Source organism: Xiphophorus couchianus, chromosome 3 (genome assembly GCF_001444195.1).
Source record: "Xiphophorus couchianus chromosome 3, X_couchianus-1.0, whole genome shotgun sequence".
Classification (NCBI taxonomy): Eukaryota; Metazoa; Chordata; class Actinopteri; order Cyprinodontiformes; family Poeciliidae; genus Xiphophorus; species Xiphophorus couchianus.
The window spans coordinates 1451083-1473506 of record NC_040230.1 but is presented as its reverse complement, the minus strand read 5'-3'; the positions used below and the strand labels follow the sequence as shown (position 1 = coordinate 1473506).

General features: G+C 44.8%; 3 protein-coding genes across 5 annotated transcripts in view; all 3 read right to left on the bottom strand.

The window, feature by feature from the left end:
• gabbr1a (gamma-aminobutyric acid (GABA) B receptor, 1a) overlaps positions 1-9816 on the bottom strand; it is an 84554-nt gene extending 74738 nt beyond the window's left edge. The window contains exons 1-4 of the mRNA XM_028012119.1: positions 9663-9816; positions 6012-6098; positions 4262-4326; positions 2864-3002 (exon numbers count right to left, since the gene is read on the bottom strand). Coding sequence (XP_027867920.1) covers positions 2864-3002; positions 4262-4326; positions 6012-6090 — 283 coding nt within the window. The 5' untranslated portion in view covers positions 6091-6098; positions 9663-9816. The remainder of the gene's footprint in view (positions 1-2863; positions 3003-4261; positions 4327-6011; positions 6099-9662) is intronic.
• Positions 9817-11044: 1228 nt separating this feature from the next.
• sh3bp5la (SH3-binding domain protein 5-like, a) lies at positions 11045-16285 on the bottom strand. The gene is made up of 6 exons (XM_028012127.1): positions 15543-16285; positions 15149-15211; positions 14782-14910; positions 13614-13778; positions 12476-12649; positions 11045-12311 (listed from the first exon to the last, which is right to left on the bottom strand). The coding sequence occupies exons 1-6, from the start codon at positions 15783-15785 to the stop codon at positions 11796-11798; spliced, it is 1290 nt and encodes a 429-aa protein (XP_027867928.1). The 5' UTR covers positions 15786-16285; the 3' UTR covers positions 11045-11795.
• A 438-nt stretch (positions 16286-16723) lies between these two features.
• Positions 16724-21299, bottom strand: mgat1a (alpha-1,3-mannosyl-glycoprotein 2-beta-N-acetylglucosaminyltransferase a). Of its 3 annotated transcripts, none has more exons than XM_028012124.1 (3): positions 21154-21299; positions 18761-19621; positions 16724-17862 (listed from the first exon to the last, which is right to left on the bottom strand). In XM_028012124.1, the coding sequence occupies exons 2-3, from the start codon at positions 19382-19384 to the stop codon at positions 17164-17166; spliced, it is 1323 nt and encodes a 440-aa protein (XP_027867925.1). In that variant the 5' UTR covers positions 19385-19621; positions 21154-21299; the 3' UTR covers positions 16724-17163. The 3 variants fall into 3 exon arrangements, with proteins under 3 accessions (XP_027867925.1, XP_027867927.1, XP_027867926.1); XM_028012126.1 differs by lacking the exon at positions 21154-21299 and adding an exon at positions 20595-21121; XM_028012125.1 differs by lacking the exon at positions 21154-21299 and adding an exon at positions 20708-21121.
• Positions 21300-22424: the final 1125 nt, after the last annotated feature.

Genomic DNA, 22424 nt, shown 5'->3' with positions numbered 1-22424 from the left:
CCCTTTATAGGTCTGTGAGAAACCCGAACAGAACCGAGCAGAACCACCTGAACAGAACCAGGAGAAAATCCTGAATTGATTTGACGAACAGATCTGACGAGTTGAATAGTTTTATTATTTGACCATTTTAACGTTCATTGAGCTCCAGCTGTCAGACTGAATATTTTCCAGTCACAGATTTGGATCTGGAAACGCCTCGGTGTGTTTTAGAAGATCAGATTTAATTCATGAACTCGACGCGTTGTTAGGCAGCTGCAGAATAAAACCCTGAACCCTGCAGACTAGCTTCCACAAACAGCAAACTGTGACGCAGCCAACTTTATTTCAGCGCGTTAGAGCTGACGACGGCGCTGACCCGTCCCAGCGACTGACCTCCAGGGCCGTAACAAACGGGGGAGGCTGGGGGGACACGCCGTTTCCAGGCGTTAAAACCGTTTAGAGATTCTGCTGAGTGAGTCAGAATCATGTTCAGAAAACCAGCAAGAGGCAGAAAATATTTATTATTTATCACTTCAGATATTATTTGAATTTTACAATATTTGTGTCAAAGCAGCAGCTGAAGGTCAGGCCAGTTTTCTTTATTTTTATTCATTTTGTGCCACATTTAGCTAAAATCTCAAGGTGTTTTCTATGTTCACATCATTACAGTGAACTATGTGGCTCATTAACTGTCACTTCCTTTCTGTGTGTTAAATAATAATCTGCATAGAGGAATAAAGTTTTCTGGATATTTCATGTTTTAATGTTCAGATGCTGAAACTGTTAAAGCTCCAGGGAAATGATTTCAAAAACTTTACATTCTGTTAGTTTACAGTTGAAAACTAACTGGTTCTTTAAACTGGAGGTTTAGAGAACCACCGGGTCCGACCGCCGGCCGGGTCCGACCGACGGAACCGCCGGCAAATTTCTTTTTCAAGTTAACTTGCTGATACATGTTGATTTGTATTGGCAGCAAAGTTAAATGTGAAATGTTGGAGTCATGTTTGATAAATCCTGTAATCTCCATGGCAACCATTCAGCTGTGCAAAAGGCCTGGGTGGACCAAGCCCCGCCCTCCAGGCGCAGCTCCTCCTCAGAGCATCAAGCTTCCACCTCACAGTTAGTCTCAGTTCCTTAAGACTAGCCGGCAGCAATCAGCTGCTGGAGCAGCTCAGCTCCTTGTAGGAGCTACACTGCTAAAAACATTGAAGGGTAAATAGAAGAGCCATGTTGGAATGACTTCCTGAAGGTGGAGCTTCAGAAAGGGTCGGAGCTTCTTAAAGAGACAGTGACACATTTTCAAGATATTAATTTACAATGTTAAATTTCTGTTTGATTTATACAGCATTTTTTAACTGGAGTTGCTAAAAGTTACTTGGCTGTGGTATAAAATGGCACTGTGCTGGAAAACACGTGACACCGGCCCTTTAAGGGTTAAATTCAGGGGAAATAAAGATGAAAATCCCGGATTTTATTTTCTAAACTGAGGTTTTAATTTTGTGCCATGAATCTGACGCTGAAGTAGAAACGCAGGAAAAGTTTCTGTGTCGTTTAGGAGCCGATGGTGACTCAGATCCTAATTCTGCTCTTTTTTAAACCAAACAAAGAGATCTGGACGATGATGTGAGCTTCCTGCTGGGCTCCTGAAGTCTCTCTGGTTTCTCTCTGAGCTCCAGCCAGCAGCCTGCAGCTATTCCTGGATGGGAATCGTACCTGCTCGGCTTCAGACAGAGTCCAAACCGGCGGCTGGGCAGCCAGGACGCTCCCTGGAGGAAAAACTCTCAGCGGTGAAGCGTCACGTTTGCGTAAATAAAAGCTGATTTCAGTTCGTCCAGAAATCTGAACGTCTTCTTTAAGTGGAGCAAACCGAGACAAGAAGCCGACATTTAAGAGGCTTGAAAGGAAATCCTGATCAATAAACATAACTAGATAATTAACCATTAGCCAGAGAGCATGATGGGAAAAAATAACAGCATGATCAAGCTGTCATTCGGTTTGTGTGCTTTAAACTGTTACTCTTAATTTTTTATATTTAATCATTCCTGAAACACTGAGAAGCTTCTCATTTCATTTTCCCATAATCTATCTATCTATCTATCTATCTATCTATCTATCTATCTATCTATCTATCTATCTATCTATCTGACATGTTTGATGATGTTTTTAAATTTTGAAAGAAAGAACAAAAAAACTAAATCTAATTACTGAAATCTGGCAACAAAAAAAAATTAATCTTCTGCTCTGGTTCACATGTTATCAGTTATTTATCTATAAACATATTTTTATCTAACAGATAAAATTAAAAAATATATATGTAGTCATAAAATACATAAAACTACTAAAAATGATGAGTGGCAGTTAAAGGGTTAAATAAACATGAAGATTCAGTTTATTTCTCAAATTACGATTTATTTTCCATATTTGCCCAAACCAAAGATTATATTTAATAATAATCTTATTTCTGCTCTTTAATATCAACTAAACTGAAATGACCATCAGCAACGTAAAGAAATAATATTTCCTAATTATTTTCTGTAAAGCGACCCGGAACCGACACGTCGGGTTCTGTTCTGACTTGGTACCGTTCACCCACTGGGTGCTAAAGGTGATGATAAATATTTACTTTGTATCAATATTAAGGAATTATTAACTCATAAAAAGCTCCTTTATTTCTCTGAAAAGTTTTGTCTGAAGATGTTTGCAGTAGAAACCAAACCTTGTTAGGATTCTGTGTTTTTCAGCGTTTGGGCTCAGGATGGTCTGGTGGTTCTGAGCAGAGATAACTGGACCGTCTGAGACCCGAGGCTACAGCAGCTGATGGCTCCAGTCACAGGCTGGTGAACATCAGACGGAGATTTGAACCTTGAAGGAATGCTGAACTCACGGCATACGCTGAGCTGCGTCATGTCCGTCCACGTGCCGTTGGGCAAACACTTCCTGACCTTTGGCCCCGCGATCTGCCGGTTTTCTCTGCAGATGTACTCGATCTCATAATCCACAGGCAGAATCCGAACGCTGCGGATCTGAGAGGAAACGCAGAGTTAGAGAGATTTAACTCTGGATTAAATCCTCACATTTACTGCAGAATAACAGAAATAAAAAATGCTAATTATTTCTAAATGTGTTAATCTGTGTTTACAGATATGAATCCAGACCTGCAGCCGCCTGACCCTGGATGGGTCAAACAGCAGCTTTCACACACCTGTGCAGCAAAGCTGATTCAGGTAACACTCACCCACACACCTGAAAACTAATAAATAATTTATCATTTGTTCATTAAACTGATTTTCTGACAATCCAGATGACCCAGCTTTTCACCAGCACTTAAACGCAGCACTGCGACAGCATGAAGAAAACCTCCAAACCTGGAGACTTAAACGCACCACAGAAACAACCTCAGCAGATCGTATGAAGGATAAAACACAAATTATTTAAATGTAACCAAATCAGATCCAGTTTAAAAATAACATTTAATTGAGTTTTGTCATTTTTTCATACAGCAGTTGAGATATTAAAAATGTCATGTATATTTAGTGGACAAAGAAAAATGAAAAGAAGGAAACAACTTACAAAAAAAAATCCAAAAACAGGAGATACAGAGAAACCAGGAAGTAACGACAAGGAGAGGAGACGAGCCAAACCTGAGGATGAGGAGCTTAAATACTGGGAGGCTGGTAGTGGGAACACTGGACCCGGGCTGATGAGCTAACTGACTGCAGGTGTGAGTAACTGGAGCAGAACCAGACTGGGCAGAACCAGACTGGGGGGGGCAAAATACAAACACTAAGGAATAACTGGACCTACTGAAATGAAACCTTGTACAACTAAAAGGACCAAGAAGGGCTGAGCTGAAATGAGCTGGAACAACAGAAACAAACTAAACCCGACGCAAGTCGAGTTTCCAGTTCAAATATCTCAGTACGTTTGAAATGAAATAAAAGTAACTCACTGAGATAAAGGAGCTTGTTTTACATCAATAATGTCTTAATATTGAAAAATAAAAATAATCATTATGATCAAGCTCCTGTTTTATAAGTTAGTTTTGTTTCATTTTATGTTTGCTAAGATATTTGCACCAGTAACTCGACAGAAGTTCTTGGTGAGATTTTGTGTTTTTGCTCTTCAAGGAGCCAGAACATCAGGTTCTGCTCAGTCTGATTGGGTCGCAGCAGCTGGAACAGCTGCAGCTCTCCAGCATGTCTCCAGTAATCAGATTACCCGCTGATGAGCTGAAATGTCCAACAGAAACCAGCAGATAATTCATGTCAGACAGTAACTGTACCTGCTCCTGCGTCAGGCCTCGGTAGCGGATCCCTCCGTCCCGCGGAGGCCGGATGATGGCACAGCCTGCACAGGAAGAGACAGGATGAAGGACAGGAAGAGGACAGGAGGACAGCAGGGGACATCTGTCTTCAGGTAGACACGTCTCAGAAACTCCAGCTGTTTTGGTTTGAGCCTCGCTGCACAGATTCCAGCGTTTCACTCAGGAATCTCTGTTAAAAACTCACTGCACACACTCCATCACACACACGCACTCCATCACACACACGCCATCACACACACACACTCCATCACACACACACACTCCATCACACACACGCACTCCATCACACACACGCCATCACACACACACACTCCATCACACACACACACTCCATCACACACACGCCATCACACACACGCCATCACACACACACTCCATCACACACACACACGCCATCACACACACACACTCCATCACACACACACACTCCATCACACACACGCCATCACACACACGCCATCACACACACACACTCCATCACACACACACACTCCATCACACACACGCCATCACACACACGCCATCACACACACACTCCATCACACACACACACGCCATCACACACACACACTCCATCACACACACGCACTCCATCACACACACGCCATCACACACACGCCATCACACACACACACTCCATCACACACACACACTCCATCACACACACGCCATCACACACACGCCATCACACACACACTCCATCACACACACACACTCCATCACACACACGCCATCACACACACACACTCCATCACACACACACACTCCATCACACACACGCCATCACACACACACTCCATCACACACACGCCATCACACACACACACTCCATCACACACACACTCCATCACACACACACTCCATCACACACACGCCATCACACACACACACTCCATCACACACACGCCATCACACACACACTCCATCACACACACACACTCCATCACACACACACACTCCATCACACACACGCCATCACACACACGCCATCACACACACACTCCATCACACACACACACTCCATCACACACACACACTCCATCACACACACGCCATCACACACACGCCATCACACACACACTCCATCACACACACACACTCCATCACACACACACGCCATCACACACACACTCCATCACACACACACACGCCATCACACACACACACTCCATCACACACACACACACACACTCCATCACACACACGCCATCACACACACACTCCATCACACACACGCCATCACACACACACTCCATCACACACACACACTCCATCACACACACACACACACACTCCATCACACACACTCCATCACACACACACACTCCATCACACACACGCCATCACACACACACTCCATCACACACACACACTCCATCACACACACACACTCCATCACACACACGCCATCACACACACGCCATCACACACACACACTCCATCACACACACGCCATCACACACACACTCCATCACACACACACTCCATCACACACACACGCCATCACACACACACTCCATCACACACACACACTCCATCACACACACACACACGCCATCACACACACACTCCATCACACACACACACTCCATCACACACACACTCCATCACACACACACACTCCATCACACACACACTCCATCACACACACACTCCATCACACACACACACTCCATCACACACACTCCATCACACACACTCCAATTACCTCCTGCTGATGAATTATGTATGGGCACAACGAGCGCTGGGAGAGCGCAGAGGATAATCAGAAACAATATCCGCGCCATTTCTGGATCTGGAAGAGAGAGAAGGTTTAAAATAAGGAAGGGAGGAAAGGAAGACAAACGGGACATTTTTACATCTGTACTGAAACTCTGCTGCTCTCAGCATCCAGACACTCTTTCTGGTCCATGTTTCGATGTCTGGCCTCAGAATGTTCTGTGGTTCCAGGTTTCCAGGAATATTGGTCCATATTTAACCGTTCAGAGGGAAATTCATGAATGAGTTGATTGGCTTCTGCTGGTGAATCCATGAGGAAAACTTCAAATGATTTTATTTTATAACAATGATACATTACAGGCTTTAAATAAGAAGCAGCATTATTAATGGATATGAAGTTTGCTTTGTAATTTTCATGGCTGATTGTATGGCTGATGACTCATGAGATTGTGAGGGATAATCTGAGTAATTCAGCTGCAACCAAACACATTTATTTATTTAATTCAAACATATTCATAATTCAAATTCCAGGGTATATATTTAGATAACCTTTTAATAATGAGGAAGACAGAAACAGGAACTGGTTGGATCCTGACCCTTTTCTTTACATATCTCACTTCTTACACATTATTATTTATTTAAAGAAAATAAGAAAAAATTAAATAAAGAGAACATTAAAAAAAGAAAAGAAACTATGGATCCAAATAATTTTCCTCCATATTTTTGACACAGCTGAGCTTTATGTTATTTTTACTGCTGCTACTGAAAACTTTTCTGATGCATTAAAAATTTTTTTACACCTGGAGTCACTATGACACCCATAAGCCCCGCCCACTGCTCCTGTTACCTGTCAGCTGCTGCTTCAACCCAGCAGCTCATAATAAGTCCTTCACATTCCCATCGCAGGGAATTTGGTTTTTTTTCTCCAATATTTTGAGGTTTATTTATTAAAATGAGAAGATTTCCTCTTCCTTCAGTCAGAAAGAATCTAATCTGAACATTTTTGTGGAGCTGCTGACTAAACGTGACGTTTATGGCCGACGTCCTGCTGCTGCTTCTCTGAGCGTCTGAAGGCTGGAAACGTTTTAGTCCTGATGTTCAAACTGTTTATTAAATCTATCATTAATTGGTCATTCTTAGTCTTGATTTTAACTCAACAAACTATTATCAATCTGATTTTTAAAGCATTTTTAACTCATTGGTTTTAATTGATTTTGGTGAAAATTTAAAAGATTTCCTTTAAATCAAGTTTGAATTTTTTGACTCATTTATGCTTGAAAAGTTTTTCAAAATCAAGAATGAACTTTATTTCATCTAAACAACTCATCAGAACATTTTATTATTTATGTTCTGGCTTGAAACAATCTGGATTTATTTTCTTAGTTTCAGGGTTTAATACTTAGAAGAAATATTTTTCTCAGTGTTAAATTTCTTTCTTGTCATTTGGAAACATTGAAATGTTGGTAAAAGTTATGTGAACAATTTGATTTGACACTAAACATATACATGTTTATCTTAAAGACATAAACATCTTTATTTTCCAATAAATTGAGACGTGAGAAGGATTTATAATAATAATCTAAACTGATCTGGATTAATAATTCTCTCAACTTTCTGAAGGATTTTCTTTGGAAACTAAATATTGGAGAGTTGTGGAGGGTTTGTTTAAAAAGTGGATAAGCTGAGGACTGGACGTTCATTTGGCAAGAATCACCTCGTTAGATCTAAGTTCATATTTTCTATACCAGCCTGGGGATCTTTGGACTTTTCACAGATTAAACTAAAAATAAGTGAAAATCTGAGGCTCTGATGTCACAAAGCCTCTGACAGAATCTTTTAATACTGAAGAGTTTCCTGTTATGTGCCAAACATCGTCTGCCTCACAATGTAATTCAAACAACTTTTTCTCAATATTGGTGCAATAAGGAAACATGTAATTTAATCAAAATAAGTCTGAATCTTCCAGAACAATCAAACTGGATCTGAAAGCAGAAAAACACAATTTAAATCCCAAATAAACGACTTTCTGTTCTGGTCAGTCATAAATGATGGAGGATAAACTTCCACTCATCTCCTGAGTTTAGAAATCATATTTAATGCCTGAGTGGTTCATAGGTCAGAGTTGAGCTGCTTAACAAACTAAAACATGGATAGAAACTGGCCGATAAAGCCGCTAAAGTCTGAGGAGATTTTTTAGAAAATGACTTCAAGACTTTCTAGAATATTTCAGCAGATCTGTTGGTTGTGATTTATTCCTTTTCTGGACTTTTTTCATCCTGATTCTCGTTGAATTGTTGCATGTTCGGATTATTAATCCCTCTGGTTATGGATGCTGTTTCAAAAACCGAAAAAATCCCTGAACTCTGACCCCAGGTCCCGGACGAGTCCTGGAGGAAGTTCATCCGTCATAAGGATCATGATCCCTCAGTCGCACAGGAGCAGCTAAAGCAAAGGAGCTGGAGGAGCAGAACTGACACCTGATGATGATGATGATGATGATGATGATGATGATGATGGAATCTCTGCAGCCCGAATGTTGAGCTGTTAGCAACATGCTAGCAGTCTTCAGTCAGAGGCTTCTTTAGATTGGTTACGAGACTGACTGCTACTGGAGATTCTTCCTCCCCACAGCATCAGGAGCCACATGATGATTGGAGTTATGATAATATCTGACTTCCATTTGGGATGAATAGAAGATTTTTTTAAATTGAATTAAATTGAGAAAGACAGGGAGAGGCTGGTTCTGCAAACAGATCCAGATGTTATCCCAGTGAGCAGCCATGGTTCTTATGCCAGAACTAAACATGTCGTTTAGAAAAGCAATGGGTCCAAATCCAGAACCCTGTGGGACACCAACTGTGTGAAACTACCTGACATATATCTATAAAAACATCTTATGGTCTGTAATCTCAGGTTAGAACAAGATCAATAAAATCTCCAGAAACACTTGAACAGATCTGAGGAGATTCTGAGGAAGGTGGTGTAACTGGGTTTGGATCAGAACTTTTCCGTAACATCAGTGTTCTTAATGATCGGCTGAATGGCAGAAGCTGCTGCTTCTTCATTTCCTTCCTTCCTGGCAGAGAGGAGGACTGAAGGAAGCTGAAGGAATTCCCGATGCGTCCACCTGCGGAGCGGGAAGGAAAGCAGGCCGAACCGGTTCGGCTCGGTCCATCAGCTGTGAGGACGGCCGGGGAATTCCAGCCAGCGCCTCGGAACCAGCGCAGGCCTGACTGCCGGAGCCCCACCGCCCAGCAGCGGGCTGCCGGCCGGAAGCTGCCGATCCGGCTCGGTTTCAGCACCGCGGACAGCGTCCACCCCGCTGCTTCACGCAGAGACCCGCAAAATGCTGCATTTCGTGCGTGGCTGAGCGTGAACCGCGGGTCACGGCGCGGCTGCCGGCGGTTCCTGCTCAGGGAGTCCGTAGCGGCCTGCAGGGGAAGCCGAGCCTCCAACTCGCTGGGAAACCTGACCCAGAATATCACCGTCTAATCTCTGGAACAACGCGAGCATCGCTCCCGCTCGGGCCTGGCGGCTCCATCGAATATGCATCCAGCCTTCTGCATTCACAGCCACATCTGCCCGGATCCGCTGCAGCCGCAGTGGATCTGGACCGGAAAGCCGAGCCTCGGGTACTTACTGTCGGTTCGATGGCTCCCAGTCCAGACCAGTCCTCCCAGTGAGTCGGATTAGTGGGCAGAAAGGTGCATCCTCCTCGCGCTCTGCATGGCTCTGTTATTATGGCTTTGCAGTAAATGAGCGAGCAGCTCCGCGCGTAAACAGCGCTGGTCCGGGTTATTTCCAAGTATTGCAAAGAGATGACAAGAAGGGGAAAAAATCCACTCACTCACACACACACACACACACACACGCTCACACACAAATAAAGATACACAAACGCATCCACAGAAACGACGAGCAGCGATTCAGCACTCCCCTCCTCCTCTCTACAATCTGGAGCTCATGGCGACGTCATGATGGAGACGCACCGTGCGTAAAAGCTCCCGCACGTATTTATCTGTTTTTTTTCTGAAACCCGAGCAGGGAACGGACTGCGCCCAGCCCGGCAGGAAGCGGCTCCTGATGGAGGATCATTCCGCTGCTTTAACGCTTTAAGCCCAAAAGCTCCTCGGAGCTTAAATGACAGAAGCTTCGCGCAGGTTTCTGCTCATCCACCGAGCCGAAGCCCTGCGCGCGCAATCAGCTTCACATGAAACACCTGCGGAGGACACGAACATTTTATAATCATTTCTTCAATATTCAAGGAAACATTTTCAATTCAAATGGAGTTTAACTCTGATGACTTTTGAATCTTTCTTTCACTTAAAAAACCCGAACTCATTCTGGAAAGGTACCAGTCAGGAGCAGGGGGTTTATTAGCTGTTAACCTGCAGCAGCAGCGGGACTGACCCTGCTGGGCTTCCTTAGAGACGCCCTGAACTGCTGTTTACATTCCTGCTCATAGTCACAGATTCTTCTAATCTCATATTTTGCATTTTGTGCACAAACATATTTTTAAAATAATCCTGATCAGTTCAACATTTCTTTAGAGTATGCTATTTTAATTTGTATTTTCTAACGATGTACAATTAGAGGGACAATAAAGAATATTTCTATTCTATTTAATAGAATAATTATTTTTACAATAATTCTAATTATGTTCAAACTAAAGTTCTGCTCTAAATAGAACCAAGTTTGAATCTGTCAACATGATTGAATATAAAACGGATTGGATTGTCTTTAAGATGACATGTTATGAATTTGTTTTATATTAATAAACTGAATTGGTTTTAGTTTTTCATATTCTCCATATTTCTGGACAAAAACAACCATTGAAACTCAGTGGTGGCAGCATTATGCTGTGGGATTAGTTTTTCTAACCCAGAACTTTTGTGATCTAGAATGAACAATATGGTTGTAATTTATAAAACTTATTTTTCAGCTCCTCCGTTTGTAGTTTGAATCTTAAACTGTTTCCTTCGTGTCTTTGGCTTCAAATCCAAACAGATTCATAAAAACACGTTCAGGAGTCAAAGATGAGATTTATTGGTGCAACAGGAAGCAGAGTCACATTTACAGATCATCAAACACATTTAAATATTCTCCATCTGAATAATTACAAACATTTACAGGCTGTTCCACTTTATTGTTTTAGACGTTTCAGTCGTCAAATAAAAACTTTTGTCTGGAACATAAAAGTTCTGATCAGAAGCGTTAAAGTGTCAAGGCACACATCAAGTCACAACAGGAGCTTCTTTTGTTTTTAAGGCAAACAAAAATCCATGTAAACAATATTTTAAATAACACAAATCTGACGTCACACAATTTAAATAAAAGGCTGATTCTAAAACCTGGACCGGAACCGCAGGACCGAGCAAAACATGCTCCTGCAGCTGCAGACAGAACCAAGAGTTTAATCAAGTCTTCCTGCCTGTGCCAGGTTCTGCCGGGTCCGGGTGACCCGGTTAGCTTCCGGCCTGATGGGACGCAGGGGAAACGGCGCCTCCAGAGGTCCGACCGGACCGGACCGGACCAGAGCCTGAGAAAATAAAACAAACAGGGATTTTAAAGTTCTGATGGTTTCATCATGCTAGAGGAACGGATCGACGGATTCAGGGTTCTGCTGTAGTGTTCTACTGCAGCTGCCGGGTCAACCGGGTTCTGCTGAAGTTCTACTGAAGTTCTACTGAGCCTGCCGGGTCAACCGGGTCGGTTTAAGCTTGTTCTGGTTTGTGTTTTCCATCCCGGTCCCGGTCCCGGTTCCGGTCCAGGCTCACAGGCTGAAGCTGCGGTGGTGCTGCTTGGAGAAGTTCTGCTGGCGCTCCCTGGCGCCGCTCGGTGCCGCTGGGTCCCGTGTCCTGGCCCGGTCCCGCTCCGCCTCGTCTCCAGTCACGCTGCCCACGTCGCTCAGGTCGCCCAGGTCACCCAGGTGCTCCACCGAGTCGTACTTCTCCAGGTCCGAGGCGATGGTCTGCAGGCTGAAGACGGACAGCGAATCGGACCCGGCCCGCTCCCGCTCCGCCTCCTTGTAGCGGTCTGCCAGGTCCAAGGCCGCGTCCAGGCGATCCTTGGCGGCGGCGGAAGCTCCGCAGGTCGCGTCATCCTCCCCGACCCGGGCGTCGGACTCGGCGCCGACGGGCGGGCTGCGGGTGGGGCAGTCGGGCGGGTCGCGACCCCTCTGGGCGTGGATCTGCTCACTGATCTGCTCCAGGTTCCTCAGAGCGACGGAGTAACGAGTCTTCACCTTGGAGACGTTCTGCTCCAGCTGCAGGACCTTCGTCTTATGATCCTGACACACACACACACACACCCCCACACACACACACACACACACACACACAGAGTTCAAACAGTTGTAATGGATCAGCTCCAGTATGAACCCGTCACCAGGCTGATGACAGGTGTGTGTTCTCGGTCTCAGAACACACTCCGGCCCGCTGCGGCTCGCTGTACCTCCAGGATGTGGTTGAGTTGGGACTTGAGCTCAAAGTAGGGCTTGGACTTGACGATGACCCGCTTCAGGGACTTCTGCAGGGTCTGGACCCGGGCCTCGGCCTCCTGGCAGGCATGTGTGACGCGCATGTGTTCCCGCTCGCTGCGGATCCGTTCCTCCTCGGCTTCGTTCACCTGCAGGACAAACGGAGAACAACCGAACGAGTTCTGGTAAAGTTAAAGATGAAATAAAAGTCCAAATCAACTTTTTATTGCAGATTAAATGTATAAATTCATTATTAAAGGTTCTATTTCATGTTTCTGTGCAAATTATGACATTTTCATATAAATGCAGCAATTTTTGACCTATAACTGTCTCAGTGCTGCCCTCTTTGGGTTGAACGGTGGTACTGCCATCCGGCTCGGCTTATGTCACAGCCCTGCTTCAGGAACGCCCCCTGGTGGCGAGGCAGGAGTAGGACCAGAGCGTTTATGGACCATTTAGCTCATGTGAAGCCGTCTGCTCTGCTGCTCACTCAGCTGCTGCAGGTATCGATGCTGCACGTCAGAAATCCCTGCGACTCGTGGCTCCGCCCACTACGGTGGGATTTTTCTAAATTTGCCTGGAGGCGGGGCTAACCTTTCACACTGGTCTAATAAATCCAGAATAACTGAATTTTGCCTCCATGTTTCAGTCATTTATATCTAACTTTATTAGACAGATTCTGCTCAGTATTTCAAATATTTAAAGCATTTATTTCTGTTATTGAATCATTTTAATACAAAACAACATCCAGAGTCTCAGAATATTCCATCAGATCAATAAAATTTCATTTTGAACAGAGATGTCAGGATTTGGTCTGGGCTCCTTCTGCACCAATGCAGCGCAGCGTGGAGGTTCTGGTTCTGGTTCTCTCCACTCTTCCTCCAGTCTCTGGGAACATTGGAGCGGTTCTGGTTCTGCTCAGCCCAGGTAAGACGCTGCTGACCTGTTTCCGCCAGGTTCTGGTTCTGACCGTCCAGAAGACCTTCAGTCGGTCCGATCTGATGATCCCGGAAGCTGCAGCCGTTCTTCAGATTGCTCCGGGTTTGATGTTCTGAGTCCAGCAGGCGGGACGCAGCAGGCGCCGGCTGCGTGTGTGTGTTGGTGTGTGTTTACCTTGGAGGTGGCGTGGTTGAGCATCTCCTGCCAGGTGGGGTCCAGCGTGTTCTTGCCGTCGGCCATCAGGCCCTGCTCCGCCACGTAAACCATCTCCCTGGCAGCCGTGTGCATGGAAACGGCGCGCTCATAACTCAGCGCCGCCTTCTGCGTCTCCTGCTGCGCCTGCAGGAAGCAGGAAGTTCAACCAACGCTGCCACACTGTCCTGTGAGATGTCTAGGTGTTGCTATGACGATATACTGCGGGGCCTTACCATGAACCCAAAACAGAAACACTTTAATACTGTTTAAGTTCAGTCTGAGAAAAAGGCAGGAAAAGTATACTGCTACTTTAATAATCTTCACCCTGATAAGTGATATTATGCAAATATTCTGCATATTTTACATGAAAATACACAAAACAAAGTGTACCAGCTGGCATTTTTATTTTTTAACTTTAAATTTGACATATTTGGCCAGACGTCTGAAGAGCCAGAGGAGATTCTGCTGAGCTCAAACGTTACGCAGACCAGAGGCGAACCGATCGATCAGCAGATCGAAACCGATCTGATCAATGTTCTCAAAGGTCTGAAAATAATCCACCCTTCTGCGAGAAACGGCTAAAAAAAATGTAACAAATTACAGGCTAAAGGAGCTGATTGTTTTAGTTTATTTAGTAGTTTCCTTTAGATTTCATAGCAACACCTCATGCTACTAAAACAAGTTTGTTTCACCGGTATTATACAAGGTTTATCAATAAAATAAGATTGGAGGATTGAAGGTGCATCGTGACCTTTTATCACATGACTGAGTCAGTAAAAAAATGTAAAAATTGAAAGTGACAGGTAAGGAGTGGATACTCTCATATCAAATAATCACAATAAAAGACAATTTTCCATCACTAAAGACATGGATGATTGCATTTCTACCAGAACAGATCAAACAACACCCAGCTTCATCACATCAAGAACCTCTGACATCTTTTAGTGCAAATGTCCGACTTCAAGAGTTTTCTCCTTACATGTCTGACTCCACAATGTCAGAAAACATCTTACTTTTCGGATCATAAATCTATGCCTTTGAAAGGTCTGGAGATCCCAGCAGGCCGGCTGGCCTGATTCTGGGAGACAGCAGCACTTTGCTAACACACACACACACACAGTTTGAGACGAGGTGTATTGATCCGTACCTCCTTAGCGAGGCGGCGAGCTTCGTAGTATGGCCTGGCTTTCTCGATGCAGCTGCCGAGCTGAGAGCTCTGTGCGTTCAGCTTCCTGGCAGACTCAGTGAGGATCTTCCTGTACGCTGACCTGGCATCCTTCAGGGTTCATGCAGGAAAATAATGAACCACATCAGATCAGGTTTCACACAGAAGGAACAGCCAGATATTAACATTTACAGTTTTTATTCTTTAAATTTGGAACTATAAACACACATTTATCAGACTAACTTTAACAGACAAACATTTTATAATTGTATTTGTGCGTTAAACCTATAATTAATGAAAGAGTGCCATCTGAAGCTGAATCTTCTGATGACTGACCGTCTCCACTTACATCCAGCTCCAGCTCCAGCTTGTTGATTTCTGCGCTGGCTTCGTTTAGATGCTCCAGCTCCTCCTGTGAAAATGCAAACAAAAATCATCAACTGCAAGAGCAAACCAGCATGTTTACCTCTGGGATTAAAGGGAATAAAGGCCAACAATGACGGCTAATCTGAAACTGAAAGCTGGTGGAGCGCTGCTGTTAAAGCTCTGCAACAAAGATGATTACTTCTGACAGACAGTGGGATTATCACAGATTATTATGATTTATAATGAAGAACAAAGCACTCTTAAATAATTAATCAGCTACGTCCCTTCATCGAAAGTAATCCAGTGATCATATATCTGCCACTATTAATGCGGGTTACAGAGCTGCTAACAGGAACACCAGAGGCCGGTGGTCTCACCTGAATCCGGGGGTCCAGCTCCTCCTCATACGGGCTGTGCAGCTGATCTCCGACGCCTCTTTCGCTGCCGCCTTCGTCGCAGGCGTCTCTGAGCGCATTTTCTACTTTAGTCCCGCTCGTTTTGGTAGCCTTCGCCTCCAAATCCTCCCCCTCCTCCTCACCGCCGGGAGTAACCTCCCTCCAGCCGCCCACATCCGACTCCCCGGAGCCGGCGGGGCTTTCTCGCAAGTCGCCTGGTTCCATCCCAGGCCCTAGACAGACGGGCGGGTATTGGCTTGATTTATCCCGGCGAGAAGCACCTTCCTCCCAGCAGCGACCGAGAAAGAAGCGGTTGGAGATCAGAAAATAATCCAAGTGGCGGAGAGAGAGGAGTTTGAAGCCATTTTTATTCTGCACAGAAACCCGAACCCGCAATTAGCCTAGCCTAGCATATTCTGTATAGATAGGCGCTCCAATTAGCCTAGCCTGTATAGAAACCAGTAGCATAAATTAGCCTAGCCTGTCAAAATGCTAATTCCGTCGCTTTCTGCGACCATGTGAGAACCAACAGCTGCTGTTCGATATAAACCATGTGGAAGTTTAATCAATAAAACTAACTTTTTTACCGCCACTTTCCTCCATCTCTTAACATCTCCACTCCAGAGCTAGACCAGCTAGCCGCCCCGTTCTCACACCATCATCACAGATGAAGCGAACAGTTCAGAGCGGAGTGCGCTTGAACCACTGCAGCCACCGTAGACACAACAGAACTCTGCGGCAGTTTCTCTTCAACACCCAATGACAGGAAACGTTTTAAAACTCACGATTTCACATTAATAGTATATTCCATTTTCAATTATTTCAATATAAATATACTTTGATCTATTTTTTAATCGTGTGTAAATTGATTATATCCTTCTTTCAACCAAAACACAGCGTCATTATCCAAACTTAATTTATTATGACTGTTGGGTTTTCTTTGAAAGTCTGAAGTCCCAGTACCGTTTTTAATTAGTAAAATAATAAAATATTTGAGATTTCTAAACATGAAGTAATTTGCAGTCTCTGCTTAAAAAGAAATACAAGATTAAAAGGTCCACCTTAACAGTTTGCATAAATTAGATATGACTAGACATGAACATTAAACGATTCATAAATTCATAGATCATAACTGAGAAAAACTGAGTTACATTATGACCAAAAACTCTGCATTAATTTTGTTTTTATTAAAAAACAAAAACATACAAATCCCCACAGTGATTCCAGGGCAACAGATATTCCAAACAAAATCCTCTGACAAAATGTGAGCAGGAAGAGCAGAATTTGGTTTCATCGCAGTCATCAGCAGACAGAATCACAGATTAGATGAGCCAGCTTCCTTCTCAGGATTAACTCAGACTAACTCCAATAATTTAAAGACAATAAGGCAAACCGGGCTGATGCATTAAATGCGTGGCTGCAATGAGCACAATCAGAATCATAGAAAAATAGAGCTCTGGTGATTTACAGCAGATCTGTTGTGCGCTGCGGGGAAACCTGAGTAGTGTTGGCTGAACCTCCTAAACAACCAGCATCTGTAAAGGCAAACAGCAGAAATCCTGTTTCTCTTTGGTGTGGAATGTGTCAGACGCTCTGCGGATCCTCAGCTCCAGGTGGGATCGTACCGACTCCACCCGGGAGGCGGGGCCAGGTAGATCCTCCGCCCCCTGTAGAAGAAGCTGACCACGCCCCGGTATCCGGTCCGTGGCACGCCGGACTTCAAGTCGTCCATGATGCCCAGATTCTTGGCCATGACCTTGAAGCTGTCCTTGCTGGAGTACTGGAGCCGGAACGGTCCGGTGCCGCTCAGCCGGCCCTGCTTCACGTCTTCATACGTTACCACGGCGGCACTGTACACCTGCTTGGTGAAGCTGGTCTGGTACGCGTCCTCCTGCAGGTAGGCCAGGTCCAGCTTGGTGAAAGGCACAAACTCAGAGTTCAGTTTGATGAACTTCAGGTATTTGTCGTAGAACTGGCCCAGGCTGACGCCCTGCCGGCCGAAGGTCAGCGTGCGGGAGATCTCGGGCCGGACGCAGGCGCGGCCCCGCCGCTGCTCCGGCTGCCGCATCCAGTCGTCCCAGAAGGAGGAGGGCCACTTGGGCTCCAGCTCCTCCCAGGCTTCCCGGAGCAGCATCCAGCCCAGACCCGGGAAGAAGTCGGTGCGGTAGAGGAGCGCCGGCTGGCTGGGGTCCACCATCCCGTCCCGGCCGTTGTCGTTCCAGGCCGAAGCGCACCACAGGGTGGGGTCCGACCGCAGCACTGGGTGCAGGGCCCGGAAATACTCAAAGAAGTCTGGCGCCACCTGCAGGAGAGGACGGATGGTTAGATGTTTTGAGGAAAGAGACGGAAAACGTGAAGGATTTGGAGGGTGAGCAAGTTATCAGTTAATGAGTTAATCAAAAGTTGATCTTATTGATCAACTAAGGATTAATTAAAAACATGAGTTTTCTCTTGTATGAAGAGGGCCGACCATCTTTCCATAACACGAAGGGCTTCATTTTCATAATATGCAGAATTAAAACACATATAGATTGTGTTTCATAATATCCTTCAGTTTTCTGCTGTGTATTGAAATGTTTTCTGAACAGGTTGTTGCCGAAAGTGAGAATTTAATCTCAATCAATTTACCTAATCAATACAGGTTACACAGATAAAAAGGTATCATCTATATAAACTGGGTAAACAGAAAATTGTGATCTCACATTAATAAATGTATTTATAAAATGTAACAAGACACAAACCTCTTAGGTTACTGAACAGGAAAAATACAAATAAAATACTTCATTCCCCATTAACAGAGATATTCATACACTGTCTGTGGTTTTTCTTAAAGGAATATTAAAACTTCGCGCTATGAAGTGTATTAACTCATGACAGCCCTCTGCTGGATGGCAGGCAAATTACAACACTGAAAGGAAATCTAAGCCAGTGATTTTAAACTGCGTTCCTGGAGGTCCAGGAAACTTCAGATGTGTCCGCTGGCCTACATGCTTGAACTCAGTGGTGAAGTTACCAGCATGCAGTCCAGCTCTGCCAATGAGCTGATACTGGAGCCAGGTGTGCTGAAGCACAGACGCATCTAAAAGTTGCAGGACATTGGCGGATGCTATTAGTTAATCAATTAGAACTAATTTTAATCTAATAAACCGACGATCATAAGTTGGTTAATTGTTTGCGTCCGTATCAGAGAACGCCGGTACCTCCAGGTCGTCCTCCACGATCACCACGGAGGAGTGGGAAAGGGTCCGGAAGACCTGGTTCAGAGCCCAGCGGTAGTGTCTGGAGATCTTGTAGTAACCCTGGAACTTCTTGTGCTCGGGCCGGACGGGAATGTCAGACAGGTCCGGCTGCTTCAGGTGCGTGACTTTATCCCCGTAGGAGGCGATGACGTCGGCGGTGGCGGTGTGCCCGCAGTCCTGGCTCACTATGATGGGATGGAGCTCGGCGGAGGGCCGCAGCTCCAGCAGCTTGTCCAGGCAGCGCCTCACTGTGACCCGGTTACAGGCGATCACCAGGATGGGAATGACCGGCGGACTGGGAACGTCGACCTTCGCCCTCTTTCTGTTGACCGGCTTCCACAGCGACCGGTGGCTCAGGATCTGGGACAGGATCTCCTTCTGCTTTGCCAGCTCCAATTCGAAGGAGTCTGCTACGCGGATCACGTCTCCCACCACGTCATCGGTGGGCATGGAGGCCGGATCCAGCTGCCCGGCGCCCGGCTGGCCCGGGGGCGCTCTGCCCCAGAGCAGCAGCACCAGCACGGCGTTCCAGGTTACAAACAGGAACGTCCCGCATAGAATGAAAGAGCTTCTTTTCCGGAACATGGCTCCGGGACCTGGGAAGAGCTTGGCTCTGAGTAGGCAGTGTCCTGGTTGCAGACAAAAGGAACGGGATCTGGGAGGGTCCGTCTTCGTTCCGTTTCATCACAGAGTCATGTTCCCAGATGTGTCTGGCTCAGGGTGCAGCTGCCGGCGCCAGGGGGGAAAAATCCAGCATGTTTTCAGGATTACAGCCCAACCATCTTGGAGTAATTATCCCTGGTTGTTCGGTTCCCGTTTCACCTGAAACAACAAGAGCAGAAACATGGAAACCAGAGGTAACCGAGCAGGAAGGCATGCAAATGCAGCGCATCGCAGGAACGATCTGGACAGCTGAACCGCATTGATTTTCCCTTATCACCTGGAAGCAAACAGCACACACACACACACACCTGCAGGTCCTGAAACTCTCCCACTCAGCGCTTCCCAAATATTTCAGAGTCTAACCCAGAAAAAACCGTGACCCAGATTATGGGTTCAGGACGACATGAACAGCCCAGTTATTTGCTGTAAAGGATTATTTCCTCTAAAAACAAAAAAACATAAAATATTTTTATGACTAAAGGTTTAAGTTAAAGGAAACTGCAAAACGTTTTGACTCAAAAATCACCAAAAATGAATTAAATTCAACAACCTTTGATGACAACCGTCCAGGTCAAAGGTCAGTCGTTCCAGCAGAAGGCGAAGGTTGTTTTTGTTTTTTTTAGCTCACAAACAAAGAATATTCTGCCTGAAAAATAAAAATACAAACTTTGAGCTTCTTTAGGTTTTCAAAATAAACTTTAGAGCCGAAGCCTGACTTTAAGAAATAAATGAAACCTGGAAACTTTGACTAGTCCACTCTTTGTTTTGTTGTTTCTACACTCCAGAAACAATCTGCTGCTATTTGCTCAGCATTAAAGTAGATAATTAATGAGAACAGGGGTGTGTTTACTTCATCACAAAACCTCCAACAGCAAACAAAAAGTTGCTCTTAAAGGGGCGGCAACGCAACGTGCAACTAATCAATAAAACATCCGCGAGACTCACTGGGTAAAAAAATTAAAATAAATCACCTCAACAAGAGTTGAAGCCTGAAAATGTTTAATCTGTGATGCATGATGCAGTTCCACAGACAGTCACTCAGACCCACTCAGCTCCACAGACTCGCCGCCTGCCGTGGATTCCCTCTCAGCACTTTCCACTCTGCTGCATATCCACAGACACTAAAACCCACCAGCCTTCCGTGGATCGCCCACCAGTAGCTTCCACCCTGTTGAAGCTCCACAGGTATTGAGACCCACTCCCACCCAGCCAGCCTGCCGTGGATCCCCCACCAGAAGCTCTCACCCTGCCGGAGCGCCCTCCGCCTCCTGCCGGCTCATTCCCCCGCTGACAGCCGGGCTCAGGTGAACCTCGCGGCGGCGGGAGGTGGCGCGGACCTCGCTCCTGTCGGATTTCCTCCCGCTGGAGCAACTTACAGCCGCCGCGTTAGCGTGTTTTTTTCCCACGGAGCAGAACTATGACGCTGAAGGAAAGTAACACGACGACTTCCCTGTTTGAGTGGTCGGGCGGAAGTCCCGCCCTAACCGTCACCTTGAGGAGTTATGCAACAGTTTGAGGAAGGAAGGAATTAAAAGTAATGAAAAGCAGCTGCTGGTCGCTGACAAGCTGAACACAAAGTTCAGACTCAGAGAAGTTAGTTTAACGAGGCTCGTTTTTCTGTTCCTGCGCAACAAAATCCCCGGTTTTTATCTCCTAAAGAAAGAAATGCAAATGTAGGAGAGAGTTTTTACTTTCTGCCAGCAGCCCGCAGCTTCCTGTTCCAGTCCATATCTGCTGCTCAGGTTTCAGTTTTCTGTCGGCCGAGCTGGTCGCTTTTCTTTCCTCTGAACTCTGAAGACTGTTGTCTGCGGAAGGAATGAAGGGCAACAGGTTTCAGTTTTCCACCTTTAGAAATGTTCTGAATAAAGATGAACTGATTTCATAAATACATCAGAGTATAAAACAGAAAAACATCCAGAAATTCACAAATGTAAAGAACCCAAACAGCAATCCCTCCATTCACAAATTCATTTTCTACGTTGTGCCAAATGTCATGGTTCAAATTTAACTGGAATTAAATACATTTAATTATTTACATGTTGCAATATTTTAACAATACATGACTTTATATGTATTATATATTAACTAACATATGTAACTGATTCGGTATTTAGTTTTATATTTTTAATGCATACATTTTTATTTGATGACTTATTAAATTGTGGCTCTAAGTATCATTTTGAATGTTTACAAGAAGGTAAAACATTATGAATATTTTCTTCAAATATTTTCAACAAACTGCAGTAATTTGGAGGCTGAAACGTCTGAATGCAAATATTTATCCTAAAGTGATTTTAATGAAAATGCTGATTATGTTTGAGTCTGATGCGTCACCCAGTGAGCTTTTCCTGGTTAAATAAAGGTTAAAAACCATAAATAATAACCCGTCTGCCCATCTAACCATACATTCCTCAGTTTTTCATAAATCTGTAAATCAGTCAGTGAATTCTTTATTGTTTGTTTCTTTGTTTGTCCAAGATTGAGTCACAGAGGGAAAATGTTGAGCTGTTAAACTCAGACCTTCCTCCCTCCATCTGTTGTTCATTTTATCCAGATGGATCCAAAGCATTTGTGTTCATAATCATAGCAGATAAACATCATGATATTCTACATGGACAGTCATTTGCTGCAGTTATTGCAGTTAGAGGAAGAGAGCACCAGACGTTGTGCTGGTTATGGTTTATTCCTCTGAAAATATGAGATAAATGGGAAATCCTAGAAATCTGTTAAATGAACCGCAGACTTCGTCTAAACAGAAAACGATGCTTGTCAGCTAAAATGCTCTTAGAAATGAAAACAAAATCCAGAAAGTCATGGCTGAAAACGGAGAACGAACCTTCAAATGGAAGGAAGAACAGGTGAAACAGCATAAATTTAACCTGCAGAAGAGGTCAGAGGTCACCAAAGAACACGCTCAGTGACCCATGGAGCAACATTTTATGGACTGCTGACAGACAGACGG